Source organism: Geotrypetes seraphini, chromosome 4, assembly GCF_902459505.1.
Source record: "Geotrypetes seraphini chromosome 4, aGeoSer1.1, whole genome shotgun sequence".
Lineage (NCBI taxonomy): Eukaryota > Metazoa > Chordata > Amphibia > Gymnophiona > Dermophiidae > Geotrypetes > Geotrypetes seraphini.
Genome location: NC_047087.1, coordinates 96217754 through 96245276, shown reverse-complemented (window position 1 = coordinate 96245276; position 27523 = coordinate 96217754). Strand labels below are relative to the sequence as shown.

General features: G+C 41.8%; 1 protein-coding gene across 50 annotated transcripts in view; it reads right to left on the bottom strand.

The window, feature by feature from the left end:
• Window positions 1-2854: 2854 nt before the first annotated feature.
• ABI3BP (ABI family member 3 binding protein) overlaps window positions 2855-27523 on the bottom strand; it is a 433553-nt gene continuing 408884 nt past the window's right edge. For 8 of the 50 annotated variants that reach the window (XM_033942676.1, XM_033942677.1, XM_033942666.1 and 5 more), the window contains 3 exons: window positions 25747-25908; window positions 20536-20658; window positions 2858-4277 (listed from right to left, as the gene is read on the bottom strand). In XM_033942676.1, coding sequence (XP_033798567.1) covers window positions 4162-4277; window positions 20536-20658; window positions 25747-25908 — 401 coding nt within the window. In that variant the 3' untranslated portion in view covers window positions 2858-4161. Of the gene's footprint in view, window positions 4278-20535; window positions 20659-25746; window positions 25909-27523 lie in introns of all 50 variants that reach the window. The other 42 variants (XM_033942662.1, XM_033942684.1, XM_033942678.1 and 39 more) reach the window with 11 other exon arrangements.

Below are 27523 nucleotides of genomic sequence, written 5' to 3'. Positions count from 1 at the left end.
GGATACATGTGTTCACAGACAGCAAGGTACAGGCCGGGCCTGGCTATGGGAAAATATAGGTCTGTAGTGTCAAGAATACACAAGGTAGGCCTGTATGTCCAGGTTATCCATCTCACTTCCAAAGATCTTTCCACATTCCATGTGAATCAGGAAGTTCGGCTACTCGCTTTTCATTCAATGGGCTAAGAGAATATGTGTTAACCTTGCTGAGGATGTTTGCAGAGTTCTCATTCAGTACCTGGAAGTGACAAATCCCTTTCGTTTTTTGGATCAACCTTTTGTGTTGACTTCCTAGCCGTTTTGGAAAGCTGGTCTCTAAGATTTTTGTGACAAGGTGGATTTGTGCTGTTATTTCCTCATATGTTGTATGACGGCTGCTGTTTTCTTTGCAAGTGCATTCCTGTAGGGAGGTGGCTTCTTTGTGGGTGGAGTACAGAGCAGTGCTGCCTGACTAGATTTGTAGAGCACGCTATACCAAGAATACCATAACATAAAATTAATTAAATATTTAATTTATTGATTTATTTAATTCAATTCATATCCTAAAAACTAACAAAATTTATTTCATCTACATTTAAAATCTAACATAACATGTAATACAAAGTGCAAAGTGCTACTAATAACAAACTCATAGGCTTGGGAAAGCTGCAGGTACTATCTAAAGCTTTAAAATAGAGTCCATCAATCAATTTTCAAGGTTCTTAATAATAAGTTTTGAAACCATTCAGGCCCAATGAAGCTCACTTAACTTGATGATGAGTCAATTAAAGCCCCAATATCTCCTTGAGTTTGTAGGCTTGACTAGACCAGTTGTTCCTTATATTAATGATTCCATTAGAAATGCTTAATCAGTTCTGAGGTTCTCTCTTCTTAATCCTTAAGAAGTTTTCCAGTTTTCCAGTTTTAATTACTTATATTGTTCAATCAGCATAAGCATAGATTTATAGGGCAGCCATGTGGTCCACTCTCCATACCTTGTGCGGGTGCCATGTTTGGGGCATAAGAACATAATATAAGAATAGCCTTACTGGATCAGACCAATAGTCCATCTAGCCCATATCCCATCTTTGCAGAGGCCAATCCAAGTCACAAGTACCTAGGAAAAACTTAAATAGTAGCAGCATTCCATGCTATTGTCCCATGTCTGACTCAACATCAGACTATAGACTTTTCCTTTAGGAATTTGTCCAAATATTTTTTTTAAACCAGCTACATTAACTGCTTTTACCACATCCTCTGGCAACACATTCCAACTATTCTGAAAGTGAAAAAATATTTCCTTCTATTGGTTTTAAAAGTATTATTTTGTAACTTCAAGTGTCCCCTAGTCTTTGTAAATCTTAAAAACATAGAAACTTGATGGCAGATAAGGGCCAAATTGCCCATCCAGCCTGCCCATCTGTAGTAACTATCATCTCTTCCACTCTCTAAGAGATCCCACGTGTATATCCCAGGCTTTCTTGAAATCAGACACAGGGCACCTTTTACGAAGCCGCACTAGCGGTTTTAATGCATGCACCGGATTAGTGCGCGTTAGCCAGAAATCTACCACCTGCTCAAAAGGAGGTGGTAGCAGCTAGCATATAGGGCGACCATTGTTGGACGCAGTACTCCAGGTGAGGGCGCATCATGGCCCGGTACAGCGGCATGATAACCTTCTCTGATCTGTTCGTGATCCCCTTCTTTATCATTCCTAGCATTCAGTTCACCCTTTTCGCCGCTGCCGTACATTGCGTGGACGGCTTCATCGACTTGTCGATCAGAACTCCCAAGTCCATTTTCTGGGAGGTCTCTCCAAGTACAGCCCTGGACATCCTGTATTCGTGCATGAGATTTTTGTTACCGACATGCATCACTTTACACTTATCTATATTGAACCTCATCTGCCATGTCGATGCCCATTTCTCGAACCTGATATGTCATGTTGCAGATCTTCGCAATCCCCTTGCATCTTCACTACTCTGAATAACTTCGTATCATCTGCAAATTTAATCACCTTGCTCATTGTACCTATGTCCAGATCATTTATAAAGATGTTGAAGAGCATGGGTCCAAGCACCGAGCCCTGCGGCATCCCACTGGTGACGCTCTTCCAGTTCGAGTATTATTCATTTACCCCCCACTCTCTGTTTCCTATGCTCCAGCCAGTTTATAATCCACGTGAGTATTTCACCCTCGATCCCATGGCTTGCAGTAGTAATTAAGGAAATATTTCAGTACAGAAAGGGTAGTGGATATGTGGAACAGCTTCCCAGTACAGGTGAAGACGCATCAGTATCGGAATTCAAGAAAGCATGGGACAAGCACAGAGGATATCTGAGGGAGAAGTGGATGCAGATTCAGCTGTTTGGATGGGCAGACTTCTTTTTTGCCATTATTTTATCTGTATTGTGTGTAATCTGAAAAGCTAGATCTATGCAGGTAGAGTGGATTTTTATATAACGGTAAATCATTGATAGATGATGGTGACACATTTAACGTGGATTAGTAATGCATTCTTGTTTAGGAGCATTTCAAAGCTTATTAAATAGGCTAATAAACCATTCTAGAATGCAATACCTGAATCAGCAATTAGAGGTATTTACTAAACAGTCACAATACTACCAGTCCTTTTTGTAATGCATATCAGCCAAATCAGACAAATACAAACATTTTCTTTGTGACAGTTTGCTTTTTTTTTTTTAATCTTTTAATGTCAATGTTTCATGGCGATGAGAGAGTGCCTTGAAGTTGGCCACACTTTGCTTTGTACCTGCTGGTTCTCCCCCCCCCCCCCCCCCCCCAAAAAAAAAAAAAAAGTATTTTAAACTGTTGGGAAACTTACTTTTGTGCTGTAGATAGTCTGTTTTTTGTTGCTATGATCCTGAAGGAAAAAGGACGCCAAGATTTTAAAAAAGTACATCTTTATTGCCAAGTTTGTTTACTGCATATTCAAGATACAAAAACCAAGCTTGTATTTCAGATAAGCCAGGAGAATATATTTGCATACTATACATTTACCAGTCATGGTGGTTAAAAATATTTCTTTGGCATTGTGTGGATTCTTCTTGGAAAGAGGCAATAATGAAATCACTCATACCCACTGCACTAAATAAAAATCTCAACCATCTTTTAAGGCAACACTCACATTTTGCTCTAAAAGAACTTGCAGGGAGGAACTCAACATTTTCATTGATGTCCTTCATACAAAAAAATATACACTATCTTTAAAATGTGATGACTTTATGGATCTGGAAAAACTCTTAAGAGGCATTAAGAAACTGATGATGAAATATTACAAAAAATAAATCATTTATTCAGGCTTTTGTGGTCATGTCTGTGTATTCATCAGATGCAGCAGAGCATAATTAATGCAAAAAGCTGATACATAGCTACCTTTTGATGATTGTTTATCATTTTTGGTGTTGATCAAATTAGCTTATATAGAAGGAGAGATCTATCAGCACAACGGATTGATAAATTACTTAAGGCAAAATGAATTAATGTTAAAATGTGCCTCAGCTTTTCTGAAGTGGTTAAAATTGAATGGGCCAGGATAATTTAATTTTTTCTGAAGTCACTGTTTTTAGAAGATGTGTGCTAAAAAAAAAGTATGAAAAATGAAACCTCAGTATGACTTGTTTTGGAAAAAGTAAATTAATGGAAAGGGTAACAGTTTATATTAGGACAGAATTTTTAGTCTTTTCCAAGTGCCAATTACAGAAAATAGGCAGCTTGATTCACTAACATAGAACTGAAAGGAAAAAAACAACTCTGCAGACTCTGAATAGCTAGTATATATCTCACAAAACACTTGTGTATATAGAAAATGAATGCAATCTGTAGCATTTTGAACATCAACCTTGCCATATTTGTGCCTCAAAACATTTATTACAACATTGTGATAAATAATATACAGACAGTATATCTTAAAATAATAAGACCAGGGAGCCAGCTTCCCGAGACTTTATTCTGTGAACAACCTTTTCTCAACTTTTTGATAATGAAAACCTATAAATATTGTAAGCATCCTAGGCTAGAAATATCTCCACAATATTTTCATTGCTTAAATTTTTTCCTTTTATAAATTTTATACATTAGTAAACATTTATAAATGACATTTCCACCTTGGTGACTGCTTTTGTGGAACAAGTGCGTGTGCCTTCTCCAAGCTGGTAACTCCTACCATTTCCCAGGTATTGTAGTTCCACATTCGTACCAATGGACATAATTAATTTGGGTATCGCGTCCTATTTTCCCAAACTCAACAGGCTGTTGGCGAAATGCTCTATAATAACCTGGCAAAGCAACAGAAAAAGAAATTCATTATGTCATAAGATTGCTTTTTTTTTTATATTCAAATATATTTTTAGCACAGCAAGAAAATCAAACAAATATACAAAAGGAATCGCAAACAAGCTCAAATTTTGTTGTACAATACCCCCCCACCCCCTAAGATTGCTTTTTTAAATAGATGGCTTACTAAAATTCATTGGTCTTCAAAGTATGACCTTTAAGTTGTAGCACTGAGAATACAGCACTCGTATATAAAAAATACTTTTTTTCCCAGACACATTGAGAGAAGTTGGCTAGGGGTTAGAGTCCCGCCTCCTGGGCAGAGGTTCAGGGTTCAAATTACAGGCCTCCATTAGAGAGCAAATTCTTTTTTCTAAATTCCTAAAACCATTTTATTTAGATTTTCAGTTTGTTTTTGTGGTGTTTTTTATTTATTAGACCCCAGTTTTTTTTTTTTTTGAGTTCAATAAGTTTTTATTAAGATTGTATTTCATAACATAAAACATTGCATCCATACGCATATTGATACATATCATATCAGAAAGCAATGCCCCAAACCAGGGGATCAATAATATAAAGGATTAGAATTTCCAGGAAGAGGGAAAAGAAAAAGGGAGAAATGAACAGATCAGTATATCATATACTTAAACAGTGATGTAATGACTGTACACAATCTAAGGAGAAGCACGTACCCTAATAATGCATCAATAACATTGAGATAATGCTGCATAGAGGAAATATGATTATTGATAATAACATCAGGTATAGTCAAAGAGCATATTAATGTAATTTCATCTTGAATGATAAGAACTATGCTAGAGATTTAAATGGAGAATCAGCATATTGTAATAATGGACCCCAAAGCCTGTTAAATTTATGCATCAAGCCTAATCTTTCAGAAGCTATTTTTTCGTATTTAACTGTCAGGCAAATGGTGTTCCACCAGTTATCATAGCTCACTCGTTCCAGATCTTTCCAATTAGAAAGGATGATCTTGACCGCAATCAAGAGGAGAAGATGAATAAGACAGTCCTCGTCTTCGTGCAAAAAGTCAGATGATTTGACACTTCCTAGGATAACAGAATTATATGAACAAGGAAGGGACGTTTGAAGTAGCTGATTAATGTCATTTATAACCCTTATCCAGAACTGTTGTAACAACGGACAGTCGAATAGCATATGCTTAAGTGTACCCTGAGAGAAGTTGCAGGACCAACATTTATCCGATTCTCCTGCTTTGAATCGAGCCAGGCGACTAGGAGTCCAGTAAGCCCTATGATTGAGAAATAAGGATGTTTGGAGAAAGGATGCAGATTTACTAATAGAATGAGTACGTGACCACAAATGTTCCCATTGATTTTCATCCAATGACAGTTGAAGATCTAATGCCCATTTATGTTCCGTATCAAGTGGATGTTGATATTTCTGAAGTCTTGCGTGTTTATACCATTTAGATGCTTCTTTTTTGGGACTATGAAAGGACGCACAGAGCGGAAGCAGTGGTGGAACAGTATTGAGAAGTGTATGGTGTTTAAGATGTGACGCAATAGCGTGCTTAAGCTGTAACCAGCGGTACTGCTGAGTATCATTCAAACCATAATTAGCATGTAATTGGTCAAAAGAGATCCACTGTTCTTCATCCCATAACTGGTTTATGTGATATACCCCCGCAGACTGCCACAATTTCCAATCCACAATATTGTTATCAATACGGATTGAGCTGTTGCGCCAGAGGGGAGCAGATGTTGTGTCCAACCATTTAATATCAAGCGAGGATTCCAACCTTTTAAAAACCTGGATCATTGATAATAGAATGTGGTCACGAATGATAGGAGATGCAGGTGGCAGCATGAAGGGGAGTAGTTGTAGTCTGCAAGGAGAGTATCTTGCTCGTTCAAAATCAAGCCAGCGATTGGTATCAGTTGTGAAGTCTTCAGATAGTAGCCATCGAACACCTTGACGAGACAAAAAGGCGTAATGATAATCCAGAAGATCAGGGAAGTTCACACCCCCACTATTTCTTCCCTGTTTTAATTTGTGTAGAGCAATTCTGGGTATGTTATTGTTCCACAAAAACTTGGTAAGTAATGATTCCAGTTGTTTATAAACCGACAAGGGTAAAAGTGTAGGCAGCATGCACAGAGTATATAAAATTTTAGGCGTCAACACCATTTTGATCGATGCTAATCGACCCCACCAAGAAAGATTCAGTGGATTCCATTTAAGAATTTGAGACTTGATAGACTGCAATAGCTGAGATGTGCAATTTTCAATGGTGGAGTCTAGAGACTTGCCAAACGGGATGCCCAGATAAGTCAATGATGAGTCAGACCATCGGAAACCATATTGAGTAAGTAAATGCTTATGAACATGAGAGTTTAAGGGCATAAGTTCCGTTTTACTGTTGTTTAGTTTGTAGCCAGAAATCACGGAGAAATCATCGATAAGAGAGAGTAGAGCAGGGATGGACTCAGGAGATAAATACAGGAGAACATCATCAGCATATGCTGAGAACTTTACTTCAGCTTCTCCACAGCGTACCCCACAAATACGATCATTAGTTCTGATGGAATGTAAGAAGGGCTCCAATGCCAGGTTGAAAAGCAGGGGTGACAGAGGGCACCCTTGTCTCGTACCTCTAGTTGGTTTAAATGGAGCAGATGAGTAACCATTGATGCGTACATTTGTTGTAGGTGCTGAATAGAGAACTTTGATCATTTGAATGGAAGAATCATCAAAGCCAAACCACCGAAGAGCCATGAAGAGGTAATCCCATTCCACTCTATCAAACGCCTTTTCGGCATCTAATGCTAAAGCAATTAGTGGAGATTTTTGTGTATTAGCATGAAGTATGACGTTCGCAAACATGCGTGAGTTGTCACTGGAGAGTCTATTCAACATGAAGCCATTTTGATCAGCACCAATTAATTTAGGAAGCAAGGACTGCAGGCGGGATGCAAGGATTTTTGCGTATATTTTTGCATCAATTAGACCCCAGTTTTGAGCAATTGTGTTAAGCTGTGCTAATTTAAACTGGAAGAATACATTTTAAGATTCTGTGGTGTTTTAAATAAAGCAGATTAATAACTACATAAAAAAGGATCAATTAGTTTCAGCTGATGACTTATATATCAAACAGTGAACAGATTTTTTTTTTCTATAATAGTTATGTTTTAGTATAATCTCATCAATGGTATTACATTAAAATATACTCCAAATTCCTCTGTTTTTTTATGGAAGAATATTTAAAAGCCAATCCATTGCATCAGCTATATGATGATACACGAATGTGGATGTTTCCACTTTTGTACACACTCTGGTACTAGTATGTAGTAGAGCCAACCAAGTAGTGAGATTTCATTAGAAATCTTATGGAAAGCGCCATATTTCTTTACCATTTTTGATGAGGTCAAATTAAGGAGCCCTTTTACTAAAGTGCATTAAGATTTGCAGTGGGACTTTACCACATGGTAGCTGCAAATCATGGTAACTGGAAGGGGCTCTTCTAGTATTTTTGTTGTCGGGTCATGCATTAATGTTTCTATTAGCATATAGTACCTGCTCACATTAACACTGGAGCACTTAGCCAGTTAGTGTGTGGTAACTGTAGTACAATACCTAGATAACACTTCCATTCCAATTCCCTGTCTGTCATATGTAGCCTCACATATACCCAGGCCAAAGCGAAGAGGCCCTGATCTGTGAATATTCTCACAGGCAGAAACACTGAGCAGACCAATGATATCAAGGAAACTGCAATTTATTAGATAAGCCCAATCCAACATGGCCATGTTTTGCTCTCGGGCTGCATTAGGGGAAAATTGCTAGAACGGGGATAAAAAAAAAAAAGAAATTGCCCCCCCCCCCCTTTTCCCCTTTCTTTTGAGGCAAATCACTCATTCACATTCATAAAATCAAGCACCTGCTGGTGCCTAGAAAATCGATGCCATTTTGAGAATCTGGGCCCAAGTGCCTAGAATGTCTGTTCATAGAGAATTGCTACCAGCCTCCGCTTCATCTCCACTTTAAAGGGACCCAGCTCATCTCACCAGTTCAAACACAGGCAACTCCACTGTTCCGATAGGCTAAATTCACTGAACAGAAAAATTTAAGAGGAAATGATCCACTGTTTGCACGACGAGGCTCGCAATAGCAAAATCCTGTTCCTGGTTTTGCTGTTTCATTTGGTTTACTGAGGGATTGTCATCTACACAGTGGCATAGTAAGGGTGGGGAGCGAGGGGGGCAAAATTTATTTTTGAATCTGCTTGATTTTTATATGAGTGAGTGAGTGATTTTCCTGAAAAGAAAGGGGGGGGGGATGATTTCTTTTTTTCTCCTGATACAGTCTGAGGGTGAAATGTGGCCACGTGGAGTTGGGCTTATCTAATAAATTGCAGTTTCCTTGATAGCATTGGTCTGCTCTGTTTCTGCCATGCTCGCTGATGGAGAAATTCTGAAAAATGAAGTAGCGCATGGTTAAGAGGCAAAGTATTACAGCAAAACCCCTTACCCTGGTCACCGAATGGCCTGTTTCTGCTCATTAAGCCCCAAATACTATATTGAAAAATTAATACCTATCAGAGCAGTGCTTAGCATGATTCTATAAAAGACACCCATTATGCATAGAATCAAGATCGCTGTTACCAACCCGATGCACAAAATGGTATACTGCGTGTTTTTTCCCCTCAATCGCCCATTTTCCGATCCAGCCATGCAAATTAGCTAAAACCCCATGCAAAATAGCCAAGTGATTGATGCACTAACATTAGCGATCGTAAAAACTGACTGCCTGTTTTTTCTTTTTTTTTTTTTCAATGGCACAGATATTTTATGTATGTTACATCTGTCCCATAAAAAAAAAGTCCCCCCACTGCCAATGAGGGCCCTCTCCAACGACCCACAACAAATGTGGCCCCACCCAAGCTAGGCACCCCAAGCTACTGTTCCCCTGAAGCCAAATCATATGGTAGGAGGGATGCCTAATCTCTCAAGCCATTCCCCCCGAACCCCTGCAAAAATGGCAGGAGGGATACCCAACCTCTCTGATTCCCCCCCCAAAAAGGCAAGAGGGATTCCTACCCCCTTTGAACCCCCCAAAATGGCAGGAGGGATGCCCACTCCCTCCTGCCACTGAATTCCCCCCTCCCCGTACCTTTTTAAAACGGAAGCCCTCTCTCAGGCTCCTGCTTTGGGCCCACCCATCTAAATGAAAGGCCTTCCTCTCCCTGGTGCATCATGTGATACATGGGGAGGGGCCAGAAGCCCTGATTGGTTCAGACACCTAAAGCCCCTCCCAAGGGGTGGGGCCTTAGGCATCTGAGTCAATCAGGCCTTAGGCACTGCCCTCAGTATCCTGGATATACAGGGAGTTGCTTAAGGCCTCACCCCTTGAGAGGGGCTTTAGGTGTCTCAACCAATCAGGGCCTTTGACATGATGCACGGGGAGGGGAATGCCTGTCATTTAGATGGGTGGGCCCGAAACAGGAGCCTGAGAGAGGGCTTCGTGTTTCTGTTTTAGAAAGATACAGGGGAGGTTCAGGGAGGGGCATCCAGTGGCAGGAGGGAGTGTGCATCCCTCCTGCCATTTTCGGGCATATATTTTCTCATATTTACTATACAGGCATACTGTGTTCCACCATCCATTATAATCCAATTTAGAAAAATCCTTCCAATTAGATGTTATTGTTTATTTAACTTATTTAGAAATGATTTAGAAATTGGAACCACCGTGTTTCTCCGAAAATAAGACCTAGCATGATTTTTGGGGTAGGGCTTAATATAAGCCCTACCCCAAAAAGAAGCCCTAGTTGAAGCGCTGGATTTGACGGTAGCAGCCCCCCTCTGCTGACCCTTCCATCTCTCCCTCCCATCCTAACCCCACCGACTGCAAGACCGATATACCTTCATGCAAATGGCAGTGTTGGCAGCAATCTAGACAGGCTGCTTTGGACCTTTTCCCACCAGGGCCTTCCTCTGCCACATTGCTGATGATGTCATCAGCAACGTGGCACACGGAAAGCCCTGGCGGGAGAAGGCCTGAAGCAGCCTGTCTAGATTGCTGCTGTTTGCAAAAAGGTATTTCGGTCTTGCAGTCGGCGGGATTAGGATGGGAGGGAGAGATGGAAGGGTCAGTGGGGGGAAGGGGGATGGGAAGGATACCAGTATGTATATTTGGGAAGAAAGGCACAAGGGGATGATTGAATACCTCTGATATAAATGCACAGGGTTGAAGCATTCTTCAGTTAAAAGGAAGTTCTAGAATGAGGGGCATTCAAATAAGGTGAAAGGGGAGAGACTCAGGAGTAAACTGGATACTGTGTTTCTCCGAAAATAAGACCTAGTACATTTTTTGGGCCCAAAATTAATATGATAGTGTCTTATTTTCAGGGAAACACGGTATGAGTGAGGTGATTAAATTTGCAGATGACACTAAACTTCAAAGTTGTTAAAACACATGCAGACTGTGAAAAACTACAGGAAGACCTTAGGAAATTGGAAGATTGGGTGTCCAAATGCCAGATTAAATTTAATGTGGTCAAGTGCAAAGGATTGCACATTGGGAAAAATAATCCAAATCATAGCAGATCTCAAAAGCATGCTTCTTGAGTGCTTGTATTAAAGGCATGTCTTATGCACACTTGTTGAAAGCCAATGCACCACCCCACCCTTGCCCTTAATTCAATAGCACTGGCATGCCTATGATTGACACAATGACATAGCATTTGGTGATGTGTGCATATATTGTGTTCCAAAAAGGCACGCACATGATGTGGCTTTTCCTGGCTCGTGTACACTTCTTATTGTAGTCTATTCCATGCATGTGCCGATTGCTAGCACCAGTGACTCGTATGTAAATTTTGCGACCCTCTGCAAACCTTTTTCGAGAATGACTCGTCTTTTTGAAATTGTTACATCTATGGCCTTGACAGCAGCCAGTCAGATTTTACCTCAAATATTAAAGAATCTTTCTCCAAGTGACTTCCCCAAGATCACAAGTAGCAGTGGGATGTGAACTTGTTTTCCTGGTTCTCAATCTGCTTATTTTTTAATGGGCAGATTGTGCGTGTGTAACACACATACAACATCTGTGCCATTAAAAAAAACAACAAAAAACCCTTAACAGCAGTGACAGGAGGCTGCTTTCTCTGTTTTGGCTCTGTAAATGTGTCAATTATTCACAGAGCGATTGATTGGTCGTATTTTCCTGGTTCTCAATCTGCTTATTTATTAGGCCTCTTTTCCAAAGCAATTAAGTCAATGTAAATATTTGGTCATGTTTGAAGAGGCAGTAATCAGTATCAGATTTTTGTAGTGTTTGTGACAAGTATATAGTGGTGGGGAGTGTTTCAATTCAAGTATTTTTCTTGTACTATTGAAGGGAAGTGGATGGAGCTTGGCTGAAAAGTTCATATATTTCATGCAACCCAGCTGTGGTGGAGTACGTCTCATTTGAATGAAAAGTATCCTATATGTTAACATTAAATTGGACTTGTGAATATGGAATTCATTAGGAATGACCATATGTGCAATCATTATAGTTCAATTTTAGAGAAAAAGTATTGGTAATAGCATGCCATTCATTCTGAAATTAAAATAAAACTTGCATAAGTCTGAAAGAAACATTTTGAGCAAGCAATAATAAACACTATAAATAAAACAGTAATCATAAATTTGGCAGTTAATAAAGCCTAAGTATTGGAAGCAGGTACCTTCCATAGAATATTGGTAGAATTAGAGTTTTAGAATCAACAACACTAAGACATGACAGTGTTTAAGGATAGGGTTACCATATTTGTAAACTAAAAAAAGGGCAAGTCTTCCCATCCAGTCAGCTCTTTTTTCAGGTTCTCTCCCATGCTACTAAAGTCCACACGTTTGAAATCCAGGACTTTGAGTTTTGTGTGGCCATCCTCCTCTTTGGCTGTTATATTGAACCATAACTGTATGATGATCATTACTTCCCAGGTAGGCCCCCACTTGGATATTAGAAACACTTTCACCCTTTATGAGCACCAGATCCAATATCACTTTTTTCCTCGTGGATTCCGCAACTATTTGTCTGAGCAGAGCCCCTTGAAAGGCATCCATGATCTCTATTTCTTTCCGATTCTGAAAGAACTTTCCAGTCTGCATCCAGCAGGTTGACATCACCCAGCAACAGCACCTCCCCTTTCTCAACTTTTGTATATCCATAATCAGGTCTGTCGATTTGCTGCAATTGTTTCCCCCTATAACAGCCTCTGGAAGAGTGTTCCAGTTTTCCACCACACTCTGGGTGAATAAGAACTTCCTTACGTTTGTACGGAATCTATCACTTTTTAACTTTAGAGAGTGCCCTCTCGTTCTCTCTACCTTGGAGAGGGTGAACAACCTGTCTTTATCTACTAAGTCTATTCCCTTCATTATCTTGAATGTTTCAATCATGTCCCCTCTGTCTCCTCTTTTCAAGGAAGAAGAGGCCCAGTTTCTCGCTGTATGGCAACTTCTCCAGCCCCTTTAACATTTTAGTCGCTCTTCTCTGGACCCTTTTGAGTTGTACTGTGTCCTTATATCTATTCTGATTCATCAATCCATGTGTCTGTCCTTATGGTTGAACTCCAAGATTCAAATTGGCGAGTCTTAACATCCTCTGGAAGCATTGGCTGCAGGCGGGTATACGTACATTAGATGTGTTATCAAATGGAAAAATGCTTGATTTTTCGCAACTTCAACAATCATTCGGCATTACAAAGTCTCAAGAGTATAAGTGGTTGCAGTTGAAGCAGGTCATTCAGCAAGGGTTCCCTGATTGGCAAAATTTAAATAATCAGTATAGCTTGCCGGGCCTGTGCTTCCAGACAGATTTGCTAGGGCATCAGGCTGCCAAGTGGTATAAATTAATATCTGAATATTTGAATAAAAACCTAAAACTAGTCTAAAAGACATTTGGAGCATTGAGATAAAGCAGCAGATTTCTGCAGCTCAATGGCCACGGATTTGGACTTGGAGGATGAGATGTACAGTGTCAGCATCCATGAGTCAAACTTGGTTTTTTTTTTCTGTTATATAGAATTTTTTGGACCCCTGTTTGTTTGTAAAAGTTAGAAATTTCTAAGTCTAATAGATGCTGGCATTGTCATCTTGATATAGGGATGCTGTATCATCTATTGTTCTATTGTCCCTTGATACTTAGATTTTGGAGGTCTATTTGGGGTCAAATTAATATAATATTGGAAGTCTCACTGTCATTGTCATATGATGTAGTGTTGTTTGGAACACTGTTAATGCCCAAGAGCCCAATAAATGCAAATAAGAATAGATTACTTCTTATCATGACAGGAGTTGCTATGCAGCTAATCACGAAAAACTGGGATAGAATAAATTATAATTTTTGGTGGGAAACCTTATGCCAAGGTTATAAGTTTGAATGTATGAACTCGTTACAATTGGGACACTATAATAAATTCTAAGAGGTTTGGGATCCATTAACAAAATGTTGTACGAAGCAGCTACTAGTAAAAAAAACAAAACCCTGACCAGAAGGATCATCCCCCAGAGGAAGCTTGGTCCCATTCTCTGGGATTTCTGGAGGCCAATCCTCAGCCTTGAAACTTTCCTTCAACTGAGGAAGAGAGGATAAGGTGTCATGGTTCTGTTACCCCAAAACCGCCATTCATGGGTGCATGGCACCTGAGTGTCCTTCCTGGTCCTGGGAAACTCCTTGAACCCACAGGATCCGACAGCCTTCTCTTGAAACAGAAGACCTGGTGGAGGAACAAAACAAACTTGGCCAAGAAGGGCAGTGGAGCCACAGAGTCCTGCCTAGTGAGGACTGGAGATCTCAGCCAGAGCATGTACATCTGAAATCATGCCCAAAAATGCTGGCATTTCCTGCCAAGGTTTCTGATACACTCTACCTCAGCTGCTCTGAACCTGAGGGGCCCACAACAGTGACAGACCTCCCCCCAACTCAAGGGACGCCTCCTCATGCACCCAGCACAAGCCAGTACTGATTGACACCATATTCTGTGCAGCAGTGCACTTTTCCCAAAGGAGCCATCATTATTGAACCAGTGTGGAGACCATGTGCCTTCCTTCGCTCCAGCTGTCTGAAATCGCCCCTTGACTGCCTGATTATGTTAAATGTTAGGTTTTTTTCCTATGCACCAGTTTTTTGTTCACAGTTCACACCTGGAAAGGGGGCTCTCAAGGAGCCCCTCTCTGGAGCAAGGGAGAGGTGACTGAGGCACACAGTGCCCCAAGGAGAGGGAGGTGGAGGGCGGAAGGACCAGCCCAGCCAGAAAGGTATAGCTGCCACATAAGACAGGCTAAATAAAAATAGTACCCTGTATCATGTTTCCAGAAACCAAACAAAAACTGGCAGCCAAAGTCTGCAATGAATATAGTTTTTTTTTTTTCTTTTCTTTCAAACAATCAAAAGGGCCACCCCAGGACGACACAGGCACTCATCTATCATCTGCTGAGATTGAGCAATACTGGGGGACTCAGGACAGCACAGGATTTAATTAATGTGATGTGATTAATGTGACGCCACTTGTCGTTCTCGGTCTCCCCATCTGCTAGTAGGAGGGCATATACCTGCTTGTTGAGAATGGTCTGGAGCAGATGATAAGGAACTAACTAGTTCTTCTCCATCTTCTATATTTTAACCATAGGACACTGCCTCCTATCTCATGACTTTTTAATTTTTTCAGGAGTCTCTTATGAGGAACTTTGGCAAATGCCTCCTGAAAATCCAGAAACATGGGGCTCATTTTCAAAAATAGATAAACATTCAAAATGTGTCATATAGATGGTTTTCTTGTCATACCCTTCCAATTTGCTATTTTTGAAACTTACGGTATATTCTAGACAGATATCTGTGCTGTTGATCAGTAGTTTGTCTAAATATCAAGAGAGCGTGTTACAGGTATTGTGTGGACAGGACTAAAGTGAGCTTATTACTTGGACATTTTTTTGCCATAAACATTTAAGAATACATCCAGAACACAATCTGGATGAATGGGACTAGACCTGTTTTAATAAAGAATAAGTCCAAAAAAGTTGCTCAAAACTGATCAGATGACTGGATGGATGTAAACATGACCCCTGCACATCTCCCAGTGGTCACTGACCCCCACCCCTGAAAGATTTGAATGAAACAGTACATACCTGCCTATATGACAGCTTCAGATATTAAGGCTAGTCCAATTAGAGCAGCAAGCAGGTTCCTGGAGCAGCCGAGTGGGCAATGTGGTCAACCATAAAGACAGGGACATAGGCCCATATCTAACGTGACCATTTATTTTTTCATCAAAAGGGGGCATCTATTAATTGTCAGTCCTGCCCTAGCCCTGCCCCATCACACCCTAGCCCCACCCCAACCCCGCCCCTAATTTCTTCCATTCATTTTTCATGTACACATAATATCTTATTAATTCATAATGGTAACCTTAAAATTAAAAAAACTACAATGCACACTATACGCAGAGAAAATGTTAATTTTTTATATTTGGGGGGGTTTTCAAAGATGTCAAGGCAAATGACTTTAAAATATGCAATGTCACTTCAGTAACTATAGAAAAATAGACAAATATAGTGCAAAATATAGACAGCAGATATAAATTCTCAAAACTGACACGTTTTGATCACTAAATTGAAAATAAAATCATTTTCCTACCTTTGCTGTCTGGTGATTTCATGAGTCTGGTTGAATTTCTTTCTGTCTGTGTATCCTTTCTTTCATTTCTTTCTTTCTGCACTCAGGCCCAACAATTGTCCCTTTCTATTCCCTCCCTCTTTCCTTCCTATATCCATAGTGCCTCCTTCCCATGTCCATAGTACCCCCCAGTGCCTCTGTCCTGTGTCTTTAGTGCCCTCAGTGCCTCCTTTCCATGTCCATAGTGCCCCCAGTGCCTGTGTCCTTAGTGCCCCCAGTGCCTCCTTTCAATGTCCATAGTGCCCCCAGTGCCTCCTTCCTATGTCTTCCCTTGCCTTTGTCCCTCCCCCGAAGCCTGCCTGTCTGCCTACCTCCTTCCCTCCCTCCAGTGCCTGATTCAACTCCCCCCCCCCCGCGCTTTCAAACCGCTCGCCCGTCCATGCACCGCCGCATCCTGCCTCCATGCCACGCTGATTGAAACCCTGGTCTGCCACTGCTGCTTTTTGCCTTCTTCCCGACGTCAATTTTGACGTCGGGAAGAAGGCAAGAAGCAGCGGCGGTGGACCAGGGTTTGAATCGGCGAGGCAGGCTGCAGCGGTACATGGACGGGTGGGGGTGGGTTTGAATCAGGCACTAGAGGAAGAGAAGGAGGTAGGCAGGCAGGCTTCAGGAGAGGGACAAAGGCAAGGGAAGACATAGGAAGAAGCAGCGGCGGCAGACCAGGGTTTGAATCAGCGCGGCAGAGAGGGAATATGATCACCTGACCTGGTGTCCCCGTGCACAGCTTTGGGACGCTGTCCCTGAAAACAGGACATTTCGGTGTCCCGAAGTGGTGGGTTGGAACAACAGGACGGTCGGTCCGAAAACGGGACTGTCCCATTGAAAACTGGACGTATGGTCACCTTGCCCATATCCCAAAAATTTAGGCCCAAACAACTTATGTCCATATCCCCACCACTACACTACAGTTTTGATGGAAGGTGTGAGCCTTCCAAAATCCACCCCAATCCTACTGTACCTATATGTGAGGCTATTAGGGTGGTATACGATGTCCAGTGAGTTTTGGTGGGTTCACCATATGCCATAAGGGGAACTTATATGAGAAGTTTACTATAGTGCCCTTTATGGTGCCCCACTGTTCTGCTGGGATGTCTGTGGCCAATCTGGTATAAATGCTGACCCCTCCTACATCCCAATGGCTTGTTCTGTATGTTATGTAAGGGAATTTTTCAAGTACCTTTCTTATTTCTAATCTTAATGTATATTTTCTGTAAACCGCTTAGAACCTAACGGATGTAGCGGTATATAAGAAATAAATTACATTACATTACATTTTTCATTTGGTCATGAACTGATGTGAACAGAATATGTTGAAGGCTCCCACAGTGCATCATAATTTAATGTCCTGGTTTATTCCATTCTTAACATGACTGGTTCTTTCAAAGTTAGCTCCAGTTTCTTGCTGAAGTCTTAAATTTAGTACAATGAGTAATTTCTGAAAGGTTTTAGTCTTGAATTACATAGATTCATAATGAAATTTTTCAAAAAACTACATGCTTTTTTTTCTTGGCTTTCTAGCTAAGATGTGAGCCATAAGATGAGACTGATCTTTTGGCTTTCTGCCTGAGATTGAGAACCTTTATTTATATATAACCTCTGTAAGTTTCTCCCTACTGAAGAACTGAAGAGTGAAATACAAAACTGAAGGACCCCCCCACCAGTTTATTTACATGTGCTAAGCAGTGTAAATTAGTGTGTAGTAACAGTGCAGAGTTCTGATAACATGTGTTGACATGAGTGCTAATTCATTTACTAACTGCATACCCTGTTATGGGGTGGAAATGGGAGGTTATGAGCAGGGACTGTCTCCTAAATAGAAAGTGCATCTGCAGCATTAACACTTGTACAGAAAAAACAATAACAGTGTGAGAAGATCCTGGGATCATCCCTAACAGTTACTAACTTTGCAATTGGTATGCTGTAAGTGCCAAACTTTACCATGCCTCAGTAAAATGAACCCATACTTTCAAATGAAGGCAAGACAGATAATCAACAGAACTACAATATTAATGCATAAAACATCATAAAAAGTTAAAAGGGGGGGGGGGGAGTGGTCAGTTACAGTTGAAGCTACAGCCTCAGCACCCTGGGGTTGTGGGTTCAAACCCCACGCTGCTCCTTGTGATCCTGGGCAAGTCACTTAATCCTCCATAGCCCCAGGTACGTTAGATAGGTTGTGAGCCCACCGGGACAGACAGGGAAAATGCTTGAGTACCTGATTGTAAAACCGCTTAGATAACCTTGATAGGCGGTATATAAAATCCTAATAAAACTTAAAAAAACTTAAACTAAAGGTCAGTGTGTGTTGTCTGTTGCAGGATCCATTTTATTCTAAAGGGGTGCCGTGGCAAATATTGCACCCCAATACAATTAGCAGATTACCCCCAACCTCCCCTTTTACAAAACTGGCCGGCATGCTGAATACTCTGTACTGCTCCAACGGTCTTACAGTTCCTATGAACGTCGAAGCAGTGCAGAGCATTCAGTGCACGGGCCGGTGCTAAAAACCTCTTGCACGGTTTTGTAAAGTGTGTGGGGGAGAGGGGTTTAAAATAACCTAGAACTAATATTGGTTATGAGAAAACTACTACATGGCATTCTCTGGAAACCCTATAACAAGAAAAAAATAATTTGGATTGATTTCTGAATAATAAGAATGGGGTGGATAATCTTATGATTATTATTATTTGTTTATTGAACTATAACAATAGCCATCCAAATAAAGAAAACATATACAGAAATGCATGTTGTAACAAAGAAACCCCCCCATCCAAATATTGAAAACCCAAGTACAAATAGTTTTGTTGGTATCACTTCAGCAATATATAATACTGTTAAAATATACTAAAACTCACAACTAGGGATCCAGATATTTAACATGGAGATAATAAAAGAAAATACAGTAATTAACTAAAAATCATTCACTCCTGTTTTTTTATTTCCAGCTCAGATTCTGGATTTTTAACTCACTTTTGCAAATATTGGAAGTCAGTTACAATAATTAAAGTGAAAAGCACTATGAAAGAGCTGCTTTGAAAATGAGCCCCCTTGTCCCATTTGTCCCTTTTACTGTGCCCTCTGCAGCAGTTATATGGCCCAGTGACAACAGAATAGGGGTCATGACCAATATTTTACCCTATAAAGCAGGGTTATCCAACGTCTGTCCTTGAGGGCGGCAATCCCATTTAGTTTTCAGGATTTCCCCAATACATTTGCATGAGATCTATTTGCATGCATTGCTTCCATTGTATACAAATAGATCTCATGTGTATTCATTTGGGAAATCCTGAAACCCCAACCTGGTGAGAGCCAAGGTTGGATACCTCTGCTATAAAGTAGTGTTTCTCAATTTGGTCCTGGATTACCCCCTTGCCAGTCAGGTTTCAGGATATCCACAATGAATATGCATAAACTTGATTTGCATACACTGCCACTATTATATGCAAATTTCTTTCATGCATATTCATTATGGATATCCTGAAAACCTGACTGGCAAGGGAGTACTCCAGGACTAAGTTGAGAAACACTGCTTTAGAGCATGCGCAGGTAGAGATCTTGGGGAGGTGGGAAGGGGCAGAAGATAGGTTGTTTGGCAACCTCCAGCCAAAAAGGTGCTTCCTGACACTGCACATTAAAAAGCACCAGGAGTGTGGCTTGATCACCTGACAGTTCATATTGTTCCTTGTAAAATGCTGCCTCATAGGAATAGGCACAGGGCACACTTTTTCAATACACTTTTGATTCATGGGGGTTTCTTTCCAGATTTTTGGACTTTTATCTGGTTCCTTTTGCATACTCATTATAATCAAAACCTTTTAATGTGTGCTAATCAACTTCAAAGCTGCTAAATTTCTAAGGCCCCGTTTTATGAAGTCGTGTTAGGCTTTTTATCACCGGCCGTGGCGGTATTAGCGCCAATGCTCATAGGAAATCTTTGAGCGTCGGAGCAAATACCACTGCAACCAGTGATAAAAAAGCCTAACGCGGCTTCATAAAAAGAGGGGGGAGGGTAAGTTAATAGGTGTTAAATAAAAGTAGTGTGCATTAACCCCTCCCCCTCCTTTTTATCAAGCTGCACTGCCAAGCAGCTTGAACTAAATGTTGAGTTGCTCATAAGAATAGAATGGGTGGCTTGGCATTTATCTTGCACTGCTTGGCAGCGCAGCTTGATAAAAGGGGGTAAATTTTTTAAGATGCACTAATGAACCCAATGCACTCTAACAAATGTACATCCCTATTGTCTTAGCAATAACTTCTTTCACCATGCATGAAAACAAAAATGTATGTCTTTCCAACAGGATTAAATGAAAAAGAATAGTTTCTTAGCACTTATGTAAACTTCTAGGTGCTCTCTAATAAATCGATAGGTTTAGTAAGAACACTTTGACTACTTAAGACACAAAATAGCTTTGGTTGAAAGAGGCAATACCACCCTGACTTGTTAACAGCAACCAAATTTCATACTGTATACATGAGGGTCAAAGTTCTTACCTATGCTGTTTTCATACTTTTATGCTGGTGTAGCAAAACTAAAAACAACTGGTTATTTTATGTACGCACCTTTTCTGGTTGGTAACTGGTCTGGCAACAGATGCTGACCTGTCCGGCCATCTAAAAATGAGTCTACAAATTGGCAGTGGTCTTCTCCATGTCCTCTCTGATCTCCTACGTTGTAAAATTTCCCTGGAAGTAGAACGTGAAGAACATCACAGTGAAAACTTGCCAAGTACAAATTCAGTCATTCTCAAAGATTAGAGTAAGGTTGGACATTTTGGGCAGGATGTCCACAAACCCAGGAGAAAAAAATGTCCACTTTCAAAGCTTGCAGACATCTATCTTTTATTTTTGAAAATGACCTAGGTATAAGTTTTGGTCCTTAGGATGTCTACCTTTTTTGGCCATTTTCAAAAATAAGAACGTCCATGTGAAAAATGCACAAAAGTAAGTTTTGTAGACTTACCCAACAACTACCTTGTCTGATCACAGCAGAGAAATCCCCATCAGCTGAGCCAGCTTCAGGGATTCCTGCTGGCTCAGCTGAAGGGATTTTCCCCTCTTGGATTAGCTGGAGCCCTTCCCCTGACCCCCCAACATCCGCCCCCTCCATATCACCTGAATTCAGGCAGCACCCCTCCCCCCCATCACTGGACACCACCTGACTTCAGGCAAAAGTGCCCCCGTGTGCTGTGAAAGACAGGCCTTCCCCCTCCTATTGCATTTTAGGATGCAGTGGAATGGGCTTAAAGCTCTGATTGGCTCAAAATCTAGATGTATTGGGAGGGGGAAGGCCCGTCATTCGCAGAACACGGCTTTGTAGGCTGGTGGGAGTGGGCTTCCCTTCTGCTTATTTTACAGTGCAAGGTTCGGGGGTGTGGAGGGCATTGTTGCCTGAAATTGGGTGGTGTGCAGTGATGTGTGGGGGTGGGGGCAGGAATGTTGGAGCTCCAGCTGATCCTGGCAGGGGCAATCCCCTTCAGCTGAGCCAGCAGGAATCCCCAAAACTGGATCAACTGATGGGGATTTCTCTGCCTCAATCAGCTGATGGCAAGCCCTCAATGTTCTGTTTTCCTACCCCCTCTCCCATTTCTGGGTGGTGACCTCTGGGGGAGTAAGGGGAGGTCTTGCCTTAACCCCTTCAGTGGTCATCTTGTCAGTTTGTTCGCCTTTGGGGCATTTAGACCTGTTTTACTTTGGTCTAAGTCCCAGTGTGTAAGTTCTGCCTAGAATGAGCTGGAAAAGCTTCAATTATTGCTTCAGGATGTACAGGTGGAAGCCCGCCCATAATACACCTCCCAACACACTCCTTTGAGCTGTGGACGCACAGCAGCTTGAAATGCTGCTGAAGGTCCAGAAAGTTTGTTTTGATTATTGGCACTTGGACATCCCTACTGTTAGGATATCCAAGTGCCGACTTAGGAAGGTTTTTGGATATTTTGAAATTTTGATTATGCCCCACTTAAGTATTTAAATTTCCTTTAAAATAAGATAGTCTTGCCAAGAATATGAATGGGCACAGCCACTGACCCTCAAGCTTTGCACTGAAGAATGCTGGTGTAGAAGGACTGAGGTTGAGATAGACACTAAAGAATGACACAAGATGATTTCCTGCGGTTATCCACGGGGTGGTGACAAATTCTATCACTGTGTCATTCTCTACTTGTAACGCGTGTTAGTTGCTCCTTAATGCATGTTAAAGGACACTAACACAAGTTATATTACTGTAACACATGGTCCTTTAAGTTACCATGAGTTATCTACTGAGATGCAAATCATGCACAATGCATGTAAAACAGCTCATTAGTATGTAGATTCAATAATACAGTTTGCTGTGTTAATCCAGGCAAAATGCTGACATTACTTTTCTGACTCAGGAGCATTGGGCCATAAAGCTGTGGACCAATGCTCCTAGATGCTTCTTCAAGGGGTTGGCCAAAGACACAATGAGCAGCACTTCCAAAGAATCCCCCCATTTAAGACTTCCCACCTGGACATGTCTCCCTCCATATCAAGACTCTCACTCAAGATTCTAGCATCCTCCCAATTCAAGACTCCCACCTAGAAGCTTATATCGCAATTTGATTCGGCTGTAGTTCTACAAGACTACAGCTAAGGATCACTAGCATCATTCTCAACTCTCTTGCTGGCAAGGGCAGGAATGACTAGGTTTCATTACTGTCTGACCCCCCACTAGGTAGGTATGGGTAGGGTTACCAGATTTCATCTTATAAAAAAAAGAGGACACTATGCCTCACCCCAGCCATGCACCATTCTACCCCTGGTCCCGCCGCCCCCTCCCCCACACACACAAACCTCGTGTTAAACTAAAACTAAACTTTATAGACTGGGTCATCAACCAAAAGGAGCTTGACTTGGTTAACAGTAATGTAATTCATAATACTGTGCATAAACTTGACAAAGAAAAGGAGACCAGATTAGTTAGTTTCCAAAGTGTTTAGCAAACAAGAAGGTTTTCAGAGCTTTTTGGAATAAAGCAAAGGGACCTCAACTTCTTAGTGTAAGCAGTAAAGCATTCCAGAATTTGGTTAATTTAAACACAAAAGAATGACTAAATCTCCTGAAGGTTCTGTTTTTGCTGCTAAGAGAGGGAAATGTAGGTTTTAATTTTTGAGAACTTCTATTTCTTTCCCCGAGCTCCAGGCCACATCTAGAGGGCCTCCGCACATGTCTGTGATGACATCACGCTTAAGTGCATCACGTCAACATCTGCACATGCGCCAGAGGCCCTCCATATGTGGCCCCAAGCTTGGGGCCTTCCAAAACCAAGACAGATTGCCAACAAATATCTTCCGATTTGGGGCCATGACACCAATAATGCTCCATGACATTCATTCCTACCAGTACACCTGGCCTTGTCACACATGCAGAACCCTGAAAACCCTGTGCATATACAGGACCACAAACTAAAAGTCCTAATACTAGAAACAAAGTCCCAAAATGCCAGGCTCTGTGTGCAGTACAACACCAGAGAAATGCAAATAAATATTTTTCTTCCTGAACAGTGCAAAATATAGACAGCAGATGTAAATTCTGAAAACTGACACATTTCAATCACTAAATTGAAAATAAAATAATTTTTCCTACCTTTTGTTATCTGGTGATTTTATTTTTCTATTCATCTTTTCCCAGTCTCTGGTTGCACTTCCTTCTGTCTGTGCTCTTAACTATGTATCTACTGGTGCCTTCTTATCCGTTTGCTGTTTTTCTCTCCTTTATTTTTTGCCCTACATCCATTTTTGGCATTAACTTTCAACATTCAACTTTCTTCCATTTTTCTGCTTCCTCCTCAAATCTATCTACTTTTCCATGTCTTCCCTTCCCATCTATCCATGTGTACCATCTTCTCCCCTATTTCCATCTATCTATAAACAGCATTTCTTCCATTTTCTTACCTTCCCCACTCCTCCCATACCTATGCACTATCTGCTCCCTTGCTCTCCCCTTCTCCTTCACCACCCCTCCATCTCTACCATTTCCTCCTTCCCCTCTCCTGTGGTCTGACATCTGTCTTCAATCTTTCCCCCTCCTATGGTGTGGGATCTTTCTCCTGTCCTTCCCACAATCTGGCATCTCTCTACTCTCCTTCCTTTCCCTTTACCTCTACTTTGTGGTCTGGCATCTATCTGTCTTTCCCTTCCCCTCCCCCTGCCTTTGGAATCCCTCCCTCCTTCCTTTCCCTGGTTGGACATCTCTTTCTTCTTAACCGCCCCCTCTTCCCCATCCAGTGGCCTGATATCTCTGTCTTTCCCTTCCCCTCCTCCTGTGGTATCTCTATTTGCCCCTTCCTTTATTCCCTGCAGATCTAGGGCATCTTTCCTTTCCTCTACTCTCCATCCCTGCAGTCCAGCATCTTTCTTACCACCGGGATCCGGTGTTTGTATGGCAGCACTGCTGTAAACTCGTAGTGCCATTGGCAGCATTAGTGAGCTAAACACGCTGCCTTCGTCAACCCAGAAGCTTTTCCCCTGCAGAAAGAAAGCTTCTGAGTTGATTAAGGCAGCGTGCTTAGTTCACTCATGCACCAACAGCACGAAAAGTTACAGCAGCACTGGGTGAGCAAACATAGGATTCTGCAAGGAGTGGGAGAGGGAGGAGGACTCCAGACAGGTGCATGGTGGGGAAGGAGGACGACTCTGGATAGATGCACGAGTGTAGGGTTACTAGATGTCCGGTTTCCCTGGACATAAGTTGTAAATTTTAAAAGCCGACTGGACTGCCGACAGAGTCCTCATAAAAGAGGACATGTCCTGGGAAATCTGGTCATCTGGTAATCCTAGGTAGGGTGGCAATTGCTGATTGGGGGCCTTCTATATGTAGGAGGTCTTTAATTGGGAGGGTTATGAATTGTGGGACTTTTGGGTAGAGATCAAGAATGGAGTGGGTCTTGATTTGGAGGGGGGGGGGGGGTTGGGGGGTTCTTTTGGAAGGAGGCACATATAGGGGGGGTGTTTTTGGGAGTGGAATTTGTGATTGGTAGGGAGAATTAGGGAAGCAGCTCTCTGTGATTTTGACCAGTAGGCCACAGCCATGCAGCCTGATTCTCCTGGGACTATAGAATAATGTTGCTTATGAAGTTGTTCATAAGTAATGTTATTCATATACCGCAGGATTGCCTAACTTGTAGTACTGAGTTACAACAAGTTATTCACTCCTGTGGTATATTAAGGTATGGTAAAAGCCTGACTTTTTTAGAACCTTTGTAATCACTCCCCTAAATCTTTCTGCTTCTTCTCAAGGACAGAAAATGTAATAGCAGCAGAGCCATAGGCCTCACAATCTAAGAAACACTACCTATTGCCAGCAATCTAACCTGGGTCTGCTTAGAGAATGACACAAGGACAAATTTTTCCTGTCACCGTGGGAACTCATTTTCCCGTCCCATCCCCATGAGTTCTTTTCCTGCCCTTGCTCTATTCCTGCAAGCTCCATCCTCATCTGCACAAGCCTCAAACACTTTAAAATCATACGTGTTCGAGGCTTGTGCAGTTAAGGCAAAACTTACAGGAATGGGGCAGGAACAGGGACAAAACTCACGGGGACGGGACAGGGAAATTGAATTCCTACGGGGACAAATTTGTCCTCGTGTCATTCTCTAGGTGTGCTGACTAGTCTCACCATACTAGTGGCTGACATCATGACACCAGCCAGTTTGCCCACAGAATTAGGATGTAGCTGTACACATATCCTTGTGATCTTAGCAGGGCACTTGCCTAGAAGCAACCATTCAGGTACTTTTTTTTAGAATGGCCTTACCTGTGAGTGAGTCACTGAGGTAAATCTTATATCTTAGAGAGTTACATAGCTGTATTCCAACAAATTTCTTATACCAGGTCCTCTTCACATACTGTTTTCCTTTGCATTCTGAAAACCCATCTGACTTAAAGGGGAATTCAGTCCATATGGCATCCTTTCCTCCTACACAAGAAGAGTTAAAAACATGAAGCCTTTTCTTTCAATTAATACTTTTAAGAAATGCTAGTTTGATTTTATTTATTCACTTGTTATAAACCTTGCACAATGAGGTATTAAACTAGTGTACAGTCAAATCTTGGTTTACAAGTGCCGCTGTTAGCGAGTGTTTGCAAGATGAGCAAAACATTCGCAAAATCTGCGCCTCAGAAACCGAGCTTGACTCGATTTACGAGCACCCCCCCCCCGCGATCCAGCATCCCCCACTTACCCACCCACCCAAACACATTCTCTTACCCCTATCTGGCACCGGCACCAGCACCAACACACAGGACATGCCGTTGCCGGTGCCTGAAGATCTTCTCTCTTCCTTAGAATATGATGGCAGAAAAGGGCCGGTGGCCCAACAAGTCTGCCCAATCAAGATCCCTCCCACCCTCGAGAAACTATCCTCTATTATACCTCTGTAGTGACCCCATCTGCTTGTCCCATCGTCTCTTGAAGTCTAGTGTGCTATTGGCCTCGACTACCTGACATCGAGGCCAGTAGCACACAGGCATGTCCTGTGCGTTGGTGCTGGTGCCGGTGCCAGATAGGGGTAAGAGAATATGGGTGTTTGGATGGGTGAGTGGGGGATGCCAAATCGCGACGAGTGGGGGGGGGGGATGGGCGGGGGCAACGCGAGCAGGGGGGATGCCGGATGTCGGGTGTGTGTGTGCGGAGCAGCGCTTTGATATATGAGTAAATTGGTTTACGAGCATGCTTTTGGAACGAATTATGCTCGTAAACCAAGGTTCCACTGTATAATACTATTTGTGCAAATAGTCATGAACACAAAATGGTTATACACATCTCCCTCAATATTCGTGGGGGTTACGGGCAGAGCCAGCCCGCGAACATTAAAAAAAAATGCTTACCCCGGAATTAAAGCTGTATTCCGGACCTTCCCCACCTCCCTCCCACTTTCCCCTGGAATCCCTTAAGCCTTACCTGGTGGTCTAGCGGGTTTTCGGGGCAGGAGCGATCTTCCTACGCTTCTGCCCCGTGCAGATCACTCATAGAAAATGGCTGCCGTGAGCTCCCATTTCCTGAGTGATCTGCACGGGTCAGGAGCGTAGGAAGATCGCTCCTGCCCCGAAAACCCGCTAGACTACCAGGTAAGGCTTAAGGGATTCCAGGGGAAAGTGGGAGGGAGGTGGGGAAGGTCCGGAATACAGCTTTAATTTAAAAATAAAAAAAATTGCAAATAACTGAATCCGCGGATTTGGAGGGAGATGTGTACACTAACAATCAAAAATTAAAATAGAATGATATAATAGTCAGTTTCAAATTTAATTTAAAAACTCTTTTCACCGCCTAGAAGCCATAAGGGCTATTGGGGTTGTAGACAGTTGGGTATAGTGGGTTTGGGGGGGCTCACCATAACCTATAAGGGAGTTCTGTGAGATGTTTATCTGGCACACTTTTTGTGAAGTTCACAGCAGTGCCCTCTAAGGTGCCCCACTGCTCTATTTCCATGTCTGGGTGGAAAGTTCATTACAAAATTGGCCCCTCCTATTTCCAAATGGTCTTGTTCTGGGCGTTTGGGATTTGAATGAAATTTTGATCGAAAATGTAGTAT